At 35.6% G+C, this 19,360-nt stretch overlaps 1 protein-coding gene across 7 annotated transcripts in view; it reads right to left on the bottom strand.

Annotated features, from left to right (window-relative positions):
• Positions 1–19,360, bottom strand: part of TBCK (TBC1 domain containing kinase) — a 445,069-nt gene that overhangs the window by 286,635 nt on the left and 139,074 nt on the right. For all 7 annotated transcript variants that reach the window (XM_058294468.2, XM_071215231.1, XM_058294462.2 and 4 more), the window contains exons 19-20: positions 18,217–18,300; positions 10,272–10,357 (exon numbers count right to left, since the gene is read on the bottom strand). In XM_058294468.2, coding sequence (XP_058150451.1) covers positions 10,272–10,357; positions 18,217–18,300 — 170 coding nt within the window. The remainder of the gene's footprint in view (positions 1–10,271; positions 10,358–18,216; positions 18,301–19,360) is intronic.

Raw genomic sequence — 19,360 nt, 5'->3', positions numbered from 1 at the left:
CCTTATTAGAGAAGTTGTGGGTCTACATAAAATACAGAATCCCCAGACACTACCCTACCACCAACACTTTGCATTGGAGTAGAATATCTGTTAAAATTGATGATAGCATATTTTTATAATTATACTATTAATTAAAGTTCATGGTTTAGCTTAGGGTTAACTGTGTGGCATAGTTCCAAGGATTTTTTTTTTTCATTTTTATTGTTACCAAATATACAATCTAACATTTCCCCCATTAATCATATTCAGATATGTATTTCAGAGCTGTTAATTGCAATCACAATGTGATGCTGCCATCACCATCATCCACTACCTAAACATTCCCATCATTCCAAATAGGAACCTGCATATTTTAAGCTTTAACTTTCCATATCCTATACCCACTCTATCCCCTGGTAACCCATATTCTAGATTCTGACTCAATGAGTTTATTTATTCTAGTTGTTTCAAATCAGTGAGATAATACAATATTTGTCTTTTTGTGGCTGGCTTATATCACTCAACATTATGTCTAGAAGGTTCATCCATGTTGTTGTGTGTTTCAGTCCTTCATTCCTTTCTACAGCTGAATAATATTCCACTGTATGTATACACTATGTCCTATTTATCCATTTACTGACTGATGAACACTTGGGCTGTTTCCACGTTTTGGCAATAGTGAATAATACTGTTATGTGATCTAGTTCAAATATCTGTTTGAGTTTCTGCTTTCAATGCTTCTGGGTATATATAATGTACTGGGATTGTCAGGTATTTGGTAGTTCTATACAAAGGTTTTTGAGGAACTGCTAAACTTTTCCACAGCAGCTGCCCCATTTTAAATTGTAATCTTCAAGGAATGAGTGTTGATTGGATTAAATTCAGTTGGGGGCCTTTGATTGGAGTACTTCAGTGAGGCTTGACCCAAGGTGGTCTTGGTCCTCTTGCTGGAGTCCTTTCTAAACAGGAGAAACATGCACAGACACACAGAGAAAGAGAGCTGCTATTATACTCTGCCATGTGAGAGAGGACTCCAGGGTCACCAGCTGCAGAAAGAGAAACGCTGAGAGGCTGTAGTCAGTAATTAGCAGAGCAGCCCAAAGCTGAAGTAACAAGTCTCAAGGAGAGAGGAGAGACAAGCCATGTGCCTGGTTGCCCACAGCTGAGCTGGGGGAGAATGTAAGCCTGGAGAAGGCAAAGACCTCCACAGAGACTGGCCACTATTTTGCCTTGCCTCATGGCAGTAGTCCAGGACTGCCAGCAGCTGACCTTTGGCTCTGATGATGCTAGATTTGGAAATTTTCCCAGCCTCAGAACTGTAATATTTTAACCTGATAAATTCCCATTATCAAATGCCAACCCATTTCTAGTATTTTGCATTGGCAATCTTTAGCAAACTAAAACACTATCCTTATGCTAGTATCCCACTGTTTTGATTACTGTAGCTTTGTAATAAGATTTCAGATCAGGTAGTGTGAGCCCTTCTACTTCATTCATCTTTCTAAGATGGCTTTAACTATTTGGAGCCCTTATCCTCCCATATGAACTTGATGATTGGCTTTTTCATTTCTGCAAAGAAGATTATTGGAAATTTGAATGGGAATACTCTGAACCAAAAATTGCTTTGGGTAAGACTGACATCTTAACTCTATTTTGTGTTTCAAGCCATGAACACAAAATGTCATTTCATTTTTACAGGTTTTTAAAATTTGTTTTAGCAATATCTTGAAGGTTTCTATGTACAAATCCTTTGAATTCTTGGTTAGATTTATTCCTAGATATTAGATTCTTTTAGTTGCTATTGTAAATGGAATTTTTTCTTGATTTCTTTTCTGATTATTCATTGTTTTTTTATAAAAACAATACTGATTTTTGGGTGTTGCTCTTTTACCCAACCACTTTGCTGAATTCATTTATTAGTTCCAAGTGCTTTGTTATACATTTTTCAGGATTTTCTGTGTTTAAGATCATGTAATCTATAAACAGGGAAATTTACTTATTCCTTCCTAATTGTGATGCCTTTTATTTATTTTCTTACCCAATTGCTCTGGCAAGAACTTAAGAGTACAAGGCTGAACAACAGTGGTGACAGTGGAATTCCTTGTCTTAGTCCTGATCTTAGTAATATAGCCTGTGCATAAATTCAAAATTGTTTCCAAGTGTATCTAGTCTCTAGAAATCCAAATAAGTAATATATGCCCTACAGTCTTTGAATGTTCAGAAAGGATGTAAGACTGAATGTGTATTCAAGGTTGCATTCAGACAGAATGTGGGGGGATTTAATTCAAGCTCACCTGAAATGTGGGGGGTACTTTAATTGAAAACTATCTGGTACTCAGACAAACACTTAACTAACAAAGAAAGTTGTTTTCTTTCAAAAGGGCACCATTTAACTCCCAACCCTTATATCTTTTCTGTATAAAAGGGAACCCAAAATTCTATTTGGGACTTGGTTTTTATTAGGACAGGAGTCCACCGAGTCTGGCTGGTCGAAATAAATCAACTTCCTTCTTAGCGTTCTCGGGCCCTGGTCTTCAATACCATGTACACCGACTTCTCTACATTTCAGGGAAAGCTTTCAGTTGTTCACCATTAAGTAGGATGTTAGTTGTGGGCTTTTCCTATATTCCCTTTAACACGTTGAGGAAGTTTCCTTCTATTCCTAAATTTTTGAGTGGTTTTATCAAGAAGAAATGCTGTATTTTATCAAATGCCTTATCTTCATCAATTGAGATGATTTTGTGTGTATTTTTTTCCCTTTGTTCTGTTAAATGTGGTGTATTACATTAATTGATTTTCTTAGTTGATCCAACCTTGCGTACCAGGTATAAATTCCACTTGATTATGGTATATATTTCTTTTAATATGCTATTGGATTTGATTTGCCAGTATTCTGTTGAGGATTTTTGCATGTAATATATATAAGAGATATTGGTCTGTAGTTTTCTTTTCTTGTGGTATCTTCATCTGGTTTTGTAATAGAGGTAATGTTGGCCTCTATTGAGTTAGGGAGTGTTCTCTATTCTTCAATTTTTTTGGAAGAGCTTGAGCAGAGCTAGAGTTCAGTCTCCTTGGAATATTTGGTAGAATTCCCAGGAATCCATCTGGCCCTGTGTTTTGTTTTAATTGGATTACTTTAAAAAATTTTATTGCTGATGTACTCTCTCTACTAGTAATTGGTTTGTTGAGATCTTTTATTTCTTCTTGAGTCAATGTAAGTAAGTTTGTATTTCTAAGAATGTGTCCTTTCATCTAGGTTATCTAATTTGTTGGCATACAGTTGTTCATAGTATTCTCTTATAGTCCTTTTTATTTCTCTGGGGTTGACTGTAATGTCCCCATTATCATTTCTGATTTTAGTTATTTGTATCCTCTTTTTTTCTTTGTCAAACTAGCCAAAGATTTGTTAATTTTATTGATGTTTTCGAAGAACCAATCATTGATTTTGTTGATTGTCTCTATTGTTTTCTATTTCATTTATCTCTTACTCTAATCTTTATTTCCTTCCTTCTGCTTGCTTTGGGTTTAGTTTGCTTTTCTTTTTCTAGTTTCTTGAATTTTGAGATTAGGTCTCTGATTGCTATCTTCATTTTAAGGTAAGCATTTAGAGCTATAAATTTTCCTTTTGGCACTGCCTTTAATGCATCCCGTAAGTTTTTGTATTTTGTGTTTTCATTTTCATTCACCTCAAGATATTTCATAATTTAAATTCTGATTTCCTCCTTAACTTAACGTTGTTTATGAGTATGTGTTTAATTTCCATATATTTGTGAGCTTTCCATTTCTCCGTGTTTTTTTGGTCAATTTTTTTGTCTTTTTTTTTTTAATGTTACATTAAAAAAATATGAGGTCCCCATATACCCCCACCCCCCTCATCCCACTCCTCCCCCCATAACAACAACCTCCTCCATCATCATGAGACATTCATTGCACTTGGTAAATACATCTCTGAGCACCGCTGCACGTGATGGTCAATGGTCCACACCATAGCCCACACTCTTCCACAGTCCACCCAGTGGACCATGGGAGGACATACAATGTCCAGTAACTGTCCCTGCAGCACCATCCAGGACAACTCCAACTCCTGAAAATGCCCCCACATCACATCTCTTCCTTCCACTCCCTACCCCCAGCAGCCACCATGGCTACTGTCTCCACACCAATGCCACATTTTCTTTGATTACTAATCACAATAGTTCATGTATAGAATATCAGTAAGTCCACTCTAATCCATACTCTATTCTTCCATCCTATGGACCTTAGAATGGTTGTGTCCACTCCACATCTATATCAAGAATTGCTGGATGGAATCCTCCTGCTTTCAGCTGTAGGCACTTTTGGCTCCCTGGTGTGGTGGTTGACCTTCTTCACCTCTATGTTAGCTGAGTGGGGTAAGTCCAACAAACCAGAGTGTAGAAGTTGCAAGTCTGTTGAGGCTCAGGGCCTGGCTACCACATGGTCAGTCCAGAGATTCAGGTCCCCTGGATATATATTAAACCCCAGCACCAACTACAGTTCTGGTAAAAGTAACAGGAGAGACTTGTGGACAAAGATCACATCTGAGTCCAGCTTCATCACACAGAAACACAAACTCCAAAGTAGGGCTAACTGACATGGCACTGAACTCCATCTGCCATGACCACAGAACCTGTGGGTCTCTGTAGCCCTCAGAAGAACCAATACCTGGGGTTGTATCTACTTTATCTGTCTCTGGGACTCTGCTCAGGTGTGCATAAGGTCTGATAACTTCCCGGCTCACTATGTTCTTGATTTCTAGCTCCATTTTGCTGTGGTTGGAGAAATATTGAAAAATGATTTCAATATTTTTGAGTTACTTGAGACTTGTTTTGTGAATTGACAAATGGTCTATCCTGGAGAATGATCCATGTGCAAGCAAGAATATATATTTTGTTATTGTCGGGTACAGCGTTCTATATGTGTGTGTTCTATATACTAGTTAGTTTAGTGTGTCATTCAAGCCCTGTACTTCCTTATTCATTGGCTGATTACATGTTCTATCCATTATTGAAAGTGGTATGCTAAATTTTCCTACTATTCCTGTAGATTCATCAATTTTTCCCTTCAAATCAATACTTGCTTCATGTATTTTGGGACTCGGCTATTAGGAAATATATATTTATAACTGTAACATCTTTCTGTTGTCTTGTCCCACTTTTCAGTATGTAATGACCATTTCCCCCCCTCAAAATGTTTTTTTGGCTAAAATACTATTTTATACAATATAGGGTTAGCCACCCCAGACCTCTTTGGGTTACTACTTGCATAGTATATATTTTTCCATCCTTTCCCCCTCAACCTACTTGTATTTTTTAAATGTAAGTTGAGTCTTTTGCAGCCAGCATATAGTTGGCTCATGTTCTTTCCCCCATTCTGTTAATCACTGCCTTTTGACTAGAGAGTTTAATCCATTTTTATATTTAAAGTCACTAATGATAATAAAGAACTTTCTCTGGCCATTTTTCTATTTAGCCTTTGTAAATCTTATACCTTTTTTATCCCTCAGTTCTGCTAATGTGTACTATTTGCTTTTCTGTATTGTACTGTATTTAGTGCCTTCTCATTTGTATTTGGATATATTTTTCGCCTATTTTCCTATGGTACCACAGGTTTAGTATTTAATATATAACAATTAAATTTGGTTTAATACAGACTTAGTTTCAATAGAATGTACATACAGTAGTCTTATACCAGTGGGCCCAATCATTTTTTGTACTTGATATATTTCCAACATTATATGTCCCAAAACATCGATTTCTCGTTACTTTTTGTGCATTTGCATTTTAGCACTTGTAGGAAGTAAGAAGTGGAGATTACATACAAAACAATACAACACAACAATACCGAAATTTCTAATTACCCAAATGGTTACAATTAACATAGATATTTATTTTTTTTAATACTGCTTTAACTACTATGTATTGTCTTTTCCTCTCAGTGTGAAGAACTCCCTTTAGCATTTCTTGTAGGGCAGGCCCAGTGGTGATGATCTCCTTCAGCTTTTGTTTATCTGGAAATGTCTTAATCTCACTCTGATATATACATATATATATAAATAGACATTGTAAACTTACAAAACAATCATACAAATGTGTAGAATTTCCATAAAACACCCCTCCACCAGCACATTACATTGTTATGGAACATTTGATAGAGATTATGAGATAACATCATCAGACTTTACCACTATTTATGGTATACAGCATTCATTTGATTTCTTTTTTCTAAACCCCTCTATTATTAATATTTGCCTTGATGCAAGAATATTACAATATTGCTGTCAACTATAGTCCATAGGTTACATTAATTGTATTTTCCCCATGCATCTCCACAGTCTTATCACCTTGTTATAGTGATGTACATTTGTTCTAGTTTATAGAAGAACATTCTTGTATTTGTACTATTAACCACAATTCTCATCTCCCTCTGGCTTCACTATGTTATTCAGTCCCTAGATTATTCTCTAGCTTTTTTTCAATTGACATTTATATCCCTAGACTACCCCTTTCAGCCACAATCCCATGTATAAATCAGCTATGTTAGTTATACTCAGTATAATGTTGCCATCAACTCTATCCATTTCTACATGTTTACAGTTAATTAAAAGTTCTACACACATTAACCATCAGTACCCCTTCTCAGTCTTTATCCTATCTCCTAGTAACCTATACTCTAGGTTTTAACTCCATGTTTTTATTCTTTGTATTTAGTTAATATGGGTGAGATCATACAATATTTGTCCTTCTGTGTCTGGCTTATTTCATTCAGCATAATGTCTTCAAGGTTCATCCATGTTATCACATGTGTCCCAAATTCACTTCTTGTTATAGCAGCATAGTATTCCATCATATGTATATATCATACTTATTTATCCATTCATTATTCGATGGACACTTGGGTTGTTTCCATTTTTTGGCAATGTGAATAATGCTGCTATGAACATATGTGTGCAAAAATCTGTTTGTGTTACAGTGTTCAATTCTTCTGGATATATTCCTAGAAGAGGGGTTGCCAGATCATATTCTGATCACATTCTGATTAGTATGTGCCCAGAGGTAGGTCTATTCAGATTTATTTGGATGAGAGTACAGTATGCTTCTTGGACACAGATATATATATCCTTCAATAGGGAAATTGGGAAATTTTCTGTCATTATTTTTTCAAGTATTCTTTCTGCCCTTTTTCCCTTCTCTTCTTCTAGGACATTTGTGCCATGTATGTTTGCATGTCTTTTGCTGTCATGCAGTTTCCTGAGCCCCTGTTCAATTTTTTCCATTCTTTATTTGCTCTGTTGCATGGTCACTTTCAGAGGCCATGTCTTCAAGCTCACAGATCCCTTCTTTTGCATCTTCAAATCTGTGTTATATGCCTCCAGTATATTTTTAATTTCATTTATTGTGCCTTTTGTTCCCACAAGATCTGCTATTTTTCTATACATGCTTTCAAATTCTTCTTTGTGTTCACCCAGTGTCTTCTTAATGTCCTTAATCCCTTTGGTCATTTCATTGAATTTTTTAAAGAGATTTGTTCAGACAATTATGGTTAGTTGTCTCAACTCCTTTATGTCATCTGAGGCTTATCTTGTTCCTTTAACTTGGTCATATCTTTGTGTTTCTTGGTATGGATTATAATTTTTTGTTGGTGTCTTGGCATCTGGTTTACTAGAAGTATTTATTCTGGGCACAGTTTCTCTCTTTAGTCTAGGGCTTTCTTTTTGATTGGCTTTGTGCTACAGCCCTCTTTAATACTCAGATCAACTTAATTTGGAACTTTATAGTGGCTTGTGTTTAGTCAATCTGAATTTTTTCAACACTTTTTTGTCTGTTTCTTGCCCTTTCTCCCTTGCTGGGCATAGCAGGAGCTGAGGATGCATTTGGTACCTTTAGCGGTGGAGGCTGGAGCTGCCAGCATTGCCCCAGGAACCAATGAAGCTTTTCCCACCTTTCTCCTCTGCCAGAGGTAAGGATGGAGCTGTACCCATGTACCCAAGCCATGTAGGCCAAGACCAACTGTAGTTGCCTGGAGAGACTGATGAAGCTTCATGTCCCTTCCTCCCCTGCAGATGGAGCTGCAGGTGTGGTTAGAAAACTAAACCATGCAGGTTAAAACTGATTGCAGTTGCCCAGGTAGACTGACGTAGCACCAGCCCCTTTCATCCCCTGCCACAGTGGGGATGGAGCCTCAGGGGTACCAAACTAATCTGTGTGGGCCAAAAGCACCTGCAGTTGCCCTGAAAGGCTGAGGGAATGCTGGTTCCTTCTGCAATTTCAGGGGCAGGGGTGGAACAACAGGTATCTAACAATCCAGTCTGTGAGGGCTGAAAGTATCTACAGTTGTTCAGAGTCTAAGGAAACACAGCTCCCCTCCTATTCTGTTGGGGGTGGTAGTGATGGAGCCACAGATGTCTGCCTATCCAGTCTGTGAGGACTGAAAGTATCTGCAGTTGCCCTGAAACACTGGGAAATACCACTCCACTCCTATCTTACTGGGGTAAGGGATGGAGCCACAGGAGCCCAACTGTACAGTTGCCCAGAAAGACTGATGCATGTGTCCCAGCTTCCTCTCTGCCAGGATTCAGGCTGGAGTCTAGGCTATGGCTACAATCTTATCTGGATTTCAGAACTTCAGAACTGATAATGTGATCAGCATATAATGGGTGTACTTTTCTTCATGTTTATCCTGTTTAATACTCTCTCAGGGCTTGTCTTTGTGCTGTTGCTGTTTATTTCATTGTTTTGTAACCTATATGTATTCTTATATTAAAATGAAAGATATTTCTTTAAAAGCGTAGAAGTAAATGGTGCTGTAAATGTTAAAGATGGTTACTTTAGGCCTGATGATCACATTATAGAGAGCTACAGTGCAATACAAAGAGCAACCATCTTTCCTTCACCACGTGGTTAGACTACAGGATATTCTAGCAGACAACCTTTGGTGAGAAAGCATCTTTGCTGATACCTTGTTTTGGACATTTCATGGCTTCAGAACAGAAAGGTTTTTCCCCTTAATAAAATCCCTTTTATAAAAGCCAGCACATTTCAGGTACTTTGCATTGCCAGCTCTATGGCAAACTAAGATAGGAGACATAAGTTTTAGTCCCTTTTCTGCCAATGGAAGATGTACCTAGAGTTGGCAAAAAGAGAAGATGCCAAATGATGTAGGTTAAAGTTTTAGTTTTGTGAACAATTAGTTTTGTTATCTTTCTGAAGACTAAATTTCTTATCTGTTAAATGCTGAAAATATCAGCTTCACACATCTTACAGATTTGTTTTGAGAAGCAAATGAAATAATGTTAAAGGAAGTATTTTTAAACTTCAAAGAACCCTGCAAATATTTATACTATGTATTACTGTTAATACTTTAAATACATTAGTTGATTTTACTATAACAATTTTTCACCCCTAAACTTGCTCATTAAGGTTATATCCCTTTAATAGTACAGTCATGATCCAAAGACAAAGGTTAAGATGGAATATGATCTCTATCTTAAAAGGCATTTTTTGAGGTTTACAGAAACTTTTGATACTGTACTCCAACTACTTTCTGAAAGATGTTTTACTTACTGTCACATGCTAATAAATGAGTAACCACCCAGTCACACTCTGGCTAACACTTGAGCCTCAACTCTGACTTTTAGCTTAATATGGACTATTAAGAAACTAAGGAAGTAAACTAAAATCTGGCAAAGTTTCCAAGGTAATTATATCAAGCAAAACACAGAAGCAGCTACTCAAGAATTCATCAAGTTCAAGTTTCTTACTTCTTCAAAAATAGTCCTGGTTATCATAATATCCAAGTGAAAATCCTTCATAGGTACAATACTCACATTACGTGATTTTTCAAAACCATTTAATATATTGAATATCTTAAGAAAAATGAGTACTTTCCCTTATTTTGAAATGAGACTAGGGAAAGCAACCATACAAATCTACAACAGAAGGTTATAAATTGTTCAGATATGGACGTTACATGAAAATTGTTTTTAGGTACAGTGAACTGGAGATTGAACTTGGGACCTCGTGTGTGGGAAGCTGGTGCTTAACCACTGAGCCACATCTGCTTCCCTGTGTATTTTTTCATTTGTTTTGTTTGTTGTTTGTTTTTGTTTTTTCAGGAGGCACTGGGAACTGAACATGGGACCTCCCATGTGGGAGGCGGGTGCTTAACTGCTTGAGCCACATCCATTCCCACAACCAAATTTTAAAAACACTTTTGTGCTGCCATTTCCTGTTTTATTGTTTATCTCATATTCTATTAATGCACCAAGTACTTACGTCTGGAATAAAGCCAATCTCATTGAGATGATTACTCAGCTCTGGATCATGGAATGCAATCATCTGAGAGAACACAGTGAGATACTCTGAAATGACAACAGTGTTTAAGACAACCATCTATTTTACCTAAAATAGAGACATTAAATTCAAACAAATTATTTATTTACATTTTGAATAAGATTTAATTTCTTCATGAAGAAAATGTTTTAACAGATAATGTTGATACAATTTTAATCACTAACTGTTGAACGGGTACCAGATCCTTAAATAAGGAACAACATCCGTTTATTTTTTTGTCTGTTGAACACAGTTTAATACTATGATATAAGAAATGAGTTGGTATGTGTATTCGTCAGTCAAAGGGGTGCTGATGCAAAATAGCAGAAGTTGGCTGGTTTTTATAAAGGAAATTTATTTGGGGTAGGAACTTACAGATACCAGGCCACAAAGCATAAGTTACTTCCCTCACCAAAGTCTATTTTTCATGTGTTGGGACAAAATGACTGCTGACATCTGCGAAGGTTCAGGCTTCCTAGGTTCCTCGTTTTTAGGGACTTGCTTTGCTCTGGGTTCAGGGTTCCTGGGCTTGCTTCTGTTTCCTCTGTGAGCTTACTTCCCGGGGCTCCATCTTAAGGCTTCAGCATCAAACTCCAACATCCAAAGCCACTCCAACATCAAAAACCTCTCCATCTCTGTCCTTTGCTATGCTTTTTATCTGTGAGTCCCCACCTGCCCTAATGATGTAGCCCAATCAAAGCCCTAATCATAACTTAATCATGCCCAGATACAGACCAGATTATAAACATAATCTAATATCTATTTTTGGAATTCACAACCATATCAAACTGCTACAGTATGTTACCATTCTATACAGTAATTGCATCTTCCTGAGTTTTCTTTTTATAGTAATTATAGAGGAACAACATTTATAAACAGTCACAAATAGAATTATAATTACTCAAAGTTGTTTATGCATGCAGATTTTGACATCTATTCTAGTTCTAATATATTTCCATCTTAGACTCCTTTGGTATATTTATAATAAGAATTAACATATTATTAATCAGAAAGCAGGCACTCAAGAAGCAATTAAAAATTTTTAGTGTCTTTGTTGTTAACTTTAATTCTCTTCTAAATTTCAAGGTTCAGTGTGGAATGTGAGGAATACTTTATTTTTTCCATTCTTTCAACATGTTATGATTTTTGCCAACTTATTCATTATGTGCTAATATAAGAAAAGACAGTAGTAACAGTCTACTCAAAGACAAAATATAATTATAGTTTTACTAGTTTAAAAAGTACATTGACAATACTATGTAACTTTCACCACTATTTATTTCCATACTATTTTCATCATCCAAACCAAAACTCATACTCATTGTGGCAGTTTGGCATTGATAATGAATTCCAAAAATAGATACTGGATTATGTTTGTAAACTGGTCAGTTCCTCTGGGCATATTAAATGGCATTAAATTGAGAGGTTTCACTTTTACTTGATTAAATTATGATTAAGGCTTTGATTTGGGTACATCAGGAAGACAGTGAGTCCCTGCCTCCTTGGTGGATGGGGACTCACAGAGAAAATGATACAGCAGAGGAAAGGGTTGGAGTTTTGATTCTAGAGCCCTGGAGACAGAGCCAAGCCATTTGCCTGATAGTTTGCAGCTTATGAGGCCAGAGCTCTGAGCAGCTGAGAAAGCCTGGAAAGAATCGAGCTCCGAGAAAATAGACAAGCCTTACGCTAGCCTACAGAGAAGAACTGGAGGAGCTAGGATCATGGAGACTTAGGAGGAAGAGGAAGGCTGAACCCTCACAGAAACCAGCAGCCATCTTGCTCCAACATGTGGCAATAGACTTTGGTGAGGGAAGTAACTTATGCTTTATGGCATTGTGACTGTAAGCTTCTACCCCAAATAAATACCCTTTATAAAAGCCAACAGATTTCTGGTATTTTGTATCAGCACCCCTGTGGCTGACTAATACTGAATTTGATACCAGAGATGGGTCATGATTTGCAATTACCAAAATGCTGGCATGGTTTTATAAATGGGTAAAGGGTATTTTTTTTGGAGAAATTATGAGATGCTTAATAGAAGAGGCCTAAATTGCTTAAAGAGACTGATGGCAGGAATGTGGATGCTAAGAGATTTTTTATGAAGACTTAGAAGTAAATGATGAAACTATTTTTGGAAACTGGAGTAAAGGTGATCCATGTTTTAAAGTTGCAGAGAACTGAGCAAGATTAATTCCTGATCTTTTATGGAAAGCCAAATTTGAAAATGGCGAGCCTGGGCATTTAGCTAAAGAGCTTTCCAAAATAAACTCGGAGAATGCAGCTTGGCTTCTCCTTGCAGCTTATAAAACACTAGATGAGAGAGATAAGCTGAGAACTGAATTGTTGGGCATAAAGAAAACAGAAACTGATTCCAGAAATTTCAAGCTTCTGGAAAGCTTGATGACAGTGTCTCATTTGAGGAATTGACTAAACATGGGACTTGTAAATCAGGATGGGAAATGCAGTAATCTGGGAAAGACTTGGGGAAAGTCTTATTGTATGATAGCTTAGAATCCTGCTTCTTGCATGCTAAACCAACAAGCTTTTTGAGAGAACTGTATGAATACAACCAATGTTATCCTGGAATAAAAGGGACATGGAAGGAAGAGATTTAACAGGGAAACCATGAAAGCTGGTATCTGGAATTAAGATATCTCCTTGGACCACGAGAGGAACCCCACCCATGTGTACAGAGAGGGTGAGTTTTCCCAGGCAGTTGAAGAGGGTAGATGTTCCAGCAATATGTTCAGGGAGAATTTTGCTGACCCAGATTACAGAGAGGGTGGAGCATATTCTCCAAGAGTTGGGGAGAGTAAGGTTGATACCCCATAGGTATGAGAGGGGTGGGTCTGTCCCTCAAGGATTAAGGAAAGCCAGGTCACCAACTCATTGCTCGGAGAGGGTTGGGTCTGTATGTCAAAGGTTAAGGAAGATGTTGTCTTCACTTCACTGTACTGGGGGTTAAGATTCTATCCCAAACTTTGGGTAAAGTGTGGCCATCATGCCAATGCTCTTGGAGGGTAAGGTCTGGAGGTCAGTCACCACCCAGAGATGCTTGATGAGGGTGGAACCAAGAAAATGACCACTGGGAAAGCCTCTGGAAAGGGTGGGTCCCCATAAGGCTCCAGGAAGAAGAAACCATCATCTTGGGAATAACTCTCAGGTTTTGAAATCAAATGAAGTATATGCCATGAAGGTTTATGGAACCATAGGGAAACCATGACTCATGCTTCCCTCCCAATTTCTCCTTATGGTAATGCAAATGTTTATCATTTTCTGTCCAATTGTATATTGGAAGCAGATAAACTAAGTTTCAGAGGTCTACAGCAGGACAGGACTATGCCCCAAGATAAACTGTATTTCTTTAAACTGATTGTGATATGATTTTGTACTTAGTATTGTTACTGATTTAAGATTTTTTTTTTTTAATACAGTAATGTCTTTTTAGAATTCAGAGCATTGAGTGTGGCAGTTTGGCATTGTTTATGAATTCTAAAAATAGATACTGGATTATGTTTATGAACTAGTTTGTTTCTCTGGGCATATGAGATTATATTAGATTCAGAGGTTTCACTTTTCTTGATTAAATCATGATTAAGGCTTTGATTAGGGCATATCAGGAGGACAGTGAATTGCCACCTCTTTGGTGGGTGGGGACTCACAGAGAAATTATATGGCAGAGGAGGGAGTTGGCGTCTTAATGCTGGAGCCCTGGAAACAGAGCCAAGCCATTTGACTGACAGCTTGCAGTTGAAGAAGCCAGAGCCATGAGCATCTGAGAAAGCCTGGAAAGAAATGAGTCCCAGGAAAAGAGACATGCCTTATGCTAGCCTACAGCTGAAAAATGAAGGAACTAGGACCACGGAGCCTTAGGAAGAGGAAACTACGAAACTGTTTTCCACAGTGGCTGTACCAATTTATACTCCCACCAAAAATGCATGGGGGTTTCTATTTTTTTTTACATCCTTGCCAACACTTGCTATTTTCAGTCTTTTTAAAAAGTAATAGCCATCCCTGCCATGTGGGTGAGGGTGAACAGTTGAAGCCACTGAAGAGAATGAAATTTACCAATATTTACTACAATTACCAGGTTCTTACTCTAGCTCATCCCTGGATACTGCAGAGTGTTCCACTAGACTCCAGAGGTTTAAAATAGTTTATTTAGACAGTTCATGCCGTTAAAAGTTGTTTACGTGGAGGGACTGATTCCTGGATCTTCCTATTCTACTATCTTCCCAATATCCTCTGCTAAAAGCATGCTTTATTTTTAACCAGAAATTCATGCCTCAGTAAATTCTCCACAGCTATGACTCAGTTTATTAAATATCATTCTTATTCGAGCCAGACTGATAAAAGGTAATTACTATGTGGGATTACATGGCTAATTAAGGATCTACTGAAGAAACCTAATCTTAAGAAACCTAATACTTAAAAGTATTCCTCTGTTCTGCCAAATACTGATGGCTAGATTTATATAACATGTGTACAAGTACATGCTTTTAGAATTCAAACTATTCTCTCCATATATATGTGTATATTTTATATATACACACATACATACATATAATTAAACACATGTACATTTATTATACATATTATTTCATAGATGTAAATACAATTGAAAACATTGGCACAAGTTTTGGTTGCTCAAGACAGGCTTTGTAATGTGATATAGAAGGCCAATTATACTTAGAAAGATTTATTTAAGAGGGTGAGTATGGTAGAACTTATGAAAAAGTGCTAGGTCATAGCCCAAGTTATTTCACAAAAGCTTTTAAAAGTATCCTAGAGTAAATGAAAAAATTAAAATTACATGTTTTTTGATTTGTAAAACAATATGGAAGAGTTTAAGGGTAGCTATAGGAAAATAAGCCAGTGTCAGAATAAAACAAAAGATACATGCAAGTTAACTACTGATTGTGTTTAAGGAGACTAAAATGTTCAAAAAACATCATGAGATTTGTACTGAATAATAAATACATGCATTTAGAGTCTTAAAATAAACAAACCAAAATAGTACAATCAATTCTCATTAACACAGAATTCTACATTTGCAGAACATTTGGGGTCACTGACAGATATGTGGAGAGCAGCAAAATATTTGAGTTGCCCGTAACATATGTTCCCAGATGAGTGGAATAAGGCCTTCTTGTTTCAGCTCTCACACTGTAAAAAGTGTCCTTTGTCAGTATAGTGTCACATTTTCCACATTTTTGTCTTTTTTTCGTAGGTGATTCTGCTGTATAAAATGCTTCCCCAAGCATAGTGCTGAAGTGCTGTGTGGTGTTACTAAATTCAAGGAGGTTGTGATATTTCAGATGGAGAAAATATGTCTGCTAGAAAACCTTCATTCAGGCATGAGTTATAGTGTTGTTAGCTGTGAGTTCAGTGTTAATGAATCAATACCTATTTAATGAATTACATTTGTATGTCCTCTAAGGTGATTTATGATTAAACTTGATGAAATTTATTGTCAGAGGCTTTGTTTAAATGTTGGTCTAAAATGTTCTGAAGGCAATGATACTATTTCTAGATGGAGTTAAGTGGGGGTAGTCCCAAAAGACTGGGGAAGCAAAGAACTTTCTAGGGAATCGTTGCATGCAAATTTAAGGAAGAAGCAAAAGATAAAAAGGTCTTAAAGAGAAACACTCAGAAAAACAAGGTTATATACTGATTGGTTGAGCCGAGACCAAAGGCTCCCAGAAACCTAACCATGTATTTCCCCCATGAATAATAGGAGATGATTCACTATTTGCTAATTTACTGTTTGGGAAGGCTGGATAGAATGTAAATACTGTATATAATAAAAATTGACTGCATTTTCTAAACGCAGATACCTATATAAAGGTAAATGCTAATCTCTAAAATAAAATTAAGGTATTTAGGAATATTTTCACTTAAAGTTCAAGAGGAGTTTAACATTGCATACTGCACAAAAACATCTAATATAAATTTTCTGCATTTTAATGAAAACTTGTACCTTTTAATGTTTTGCAATGAGATAAAAAAATGAAAATAAATATCCTATTCCCTTCTAATCCTTTCTTATTCTAAATATTGTTCTTCAACATAAAATAGCTTATTTATTTATTACCTACTTTTTAATGACAATCTCCAAAGAATTCAGTATAAGGATTTTATATGAACACTATCATATTTTTGTGTAGCTGTTTATAAATAAGCCATCTGCTTGTTTTCGTAAAAAAATCATAAAATACATATAGACATGAAATTTCAGAAAGCTCCATACGTGTGTATCCATATTTTTTTCCTTTCAGACAAGTCTTTTAGCTTTTTCTTTTAGCTGGAGTAAGAAGTAGAAGAAGGATGATGGGTGACGGATATAAAGCAAACAGTTGCCTCTGCTCACAAATCAGAGATGGCATTCTTAGTTTCTGTAACTGTTATTTTCCATCATGTTTCTAGTTTATCTTGAAGTATAGATAAATATGCAGAGAGTCACAAATTTCTTGTCAACTAAGAATGTGCCCAAACAAATTCATTTGGTGACATTTTGATTCATAGCACTCAAAAGAAGCCAATGTTATTTTACTGAAAATGAACCCAAATTAGGTTATTTCTCATTACAAAGACTTGAGCTGTAAAATTTGGCTTAATGACTAAAGCCACACAAACAAGCACAAACCTTTAATTCTAAATGGATAGAGAAGAGACAGGGAAGAAAACATTAATCTTCAGGGTTATATTTGTGAGCTATTTTTCTTTTTTTGCTCACATAACTTGCTTTGGTGAAAAACATGGAAGAAAACTCCCTTAATAGTTCTCATAATATTTCTAGTAAAGATAGAATATTTTTCCATCTCAAGAAAAATCTACTCAGTAACATGATGCAAGATACTTAAAAAGACAACACTGTATGCCAAATGTATTCCTTACAACCCCCAATAGCCTATCATTTGAGTCATCCATGCCATTAAACTGGAATTCAGCAATGCATCACTTTTCTAAATATATAACTTACAATGAAGTTGCATATTCTTTCTCTCTCTGTTATTTGGTGGGGTAGGAGATTTATTTTTATATCCCTATATTTGACAAACAGACTTTGACTTTGAATGTTTGTCTGCCCTCCTCATTCCCTTCTCATCAAAGACTTATTGACTGTCTAATAATAAATAAATAATAGCATTTATTGAATGTTTCTATGTTCCAGGTGTTTATATATTATATGTTTAATCTTTACAATGATATTTATTATACATCTGAGGAAAATGATACATAGTTTCTATGTAAGGAATTTGCCAATGATTGCATAAGTAATAAATATTGAAGCTTAAATTTGAAATGTTTGTCTGATTCCAAAGTGTATATTATTAATTTCTGTGTTATACTACCTCCAAAAAGGAGTTGAGAAAATTATATTAGTTTAAAAGGTGATGAAGTAGTCTTGAGAGAATTCACAAATGGGCCATACTATGATTTGTTCTCTGAGGGAATTAGTATATTTTAGATATGTAGAAAAAAGAGGGAAGATATTTAGGGTGAGAGAAAAGCATAAGGATTGACATGGATAAGATTTTAATACTCTAATTGCTTACAATTAAAACAATGTTTATATATTTTACTATTCACAATATGCTTACTCTACGGTAAAATTAAAATTGTGGTCAATTTTAATGTGAGAGAGACAAATAGTAGTCTCTTTTCCTTTTCATAGATTAATATGCCTGAATTGAGTTCAGACACTCTACAGTCATTAAAAAATATCATAATTCCTTGTAGAGTTGGATGAAAGAATAAAAACATTATGATCTATCTTCACGGATTTTAATAACAGATTATCCCCATATTTATTGGGTCAAAACCATAAATTTAATTAAATATCAGTATTTTCCCTGTTAAAAGACAAAAAGTGACATTTGCTTACCTTGTATGACATGTGAGTTGTCTTTCAAGAAGAAGTTATATAGGTATTTGGGAATAAAAGCAGACATACATGCATAAGCCAAGGCTAAGAAAAGATAAAACAAATTAATTAATGGGATAAATAACCAGAAGTTATTCACTCAGTACACATTTCTTGAGTCTACTATTAAGAAACAGTTATGGTAATAAGTGCTGGAAACACACACAAAAAAGGCAAAGAAGAAAAAAAGTCTCTGCCCTTTAAAACAGAAAATATTTTTTTAGCCACAAAAGATAGCCACTGTAGAAACCTTACAATTTCAAACAACTATGGCAATTGTTATCCAACAATAATAAAAACTTTATAAAATCCTTTTCAGCTCCAAATATGATCATTATTAATGAATTTCACAAGTCTCCTTTTTTTTAAAATTAGAGAAGTTGTAGGTTTACAGAAAAATCATGCAGAAAATACAGAGTTCCTATAAAACTCCCCTTTCATTAACATTTTGCATTAGCATGGCACATTTGTTACAAATGATGAAAAAATATTATTATAATTGTTCTATTAACTGTAGTGAATGGTTTATTAGGGTTCATTGTTTTGTACAGTCCTATGCTGCTGTTGTTTTTTAAATTTTATTCTAGTAACATATATACAACCTAAAATTCCCCTTTTAGGCACATTAAAATACATAATTCAGTGCTGTTACCTGAATTAACTGAATTATTACCTGAACTTTATAAGCTTTTTTCATCTCATCTCTGATCATTATCAGTGAGTAACACAAAGCTCATAATTCTTAATTACTGTTGATGCAAACAAGAGTTGAGAACTTTAGATTTAGGAATATATATTATAAATTATACTTTCAAACACAAATCTCTTACTATTCTTAGATTGATATATTTGATAATGGGCTTTACCTAAATAAACATAGCAAAAACTGTAGTCTAGCCTAATAAGTAATGATATTAGAGAATACTGCATTTTAAAAACTATTTAAATAGTGAAATTTCAGTTCTCTAGGAATATGCTATATCTACCCAGAAGATTATAAAAAATGAAACAGGCAAAATTTGAAAGGATAGAGATTCTGGGATTGAAGCTTCTAGAGATTAATAGTACATATGGTAATGTGCTCTATACATGGTATCATTAGGGA

Source organism: Dasypus novemcinctus, chromosome 1 (assembly GCF_030445035.2).
Source record: "Dasypus novemcinctus isolate mDasNov1 chromosome 1, mDasNov1.1.hap2, whole genome shotgun sequence".
NCBI lineage: Eukaryota > Metazoa > Chordata > Mammalia > Cingulata > Dasypodidae > Dasypus > Dasypus novemcinctus.
This window is presented reverse-complemented; position numbering and strand designations above follow the sequence as displayed.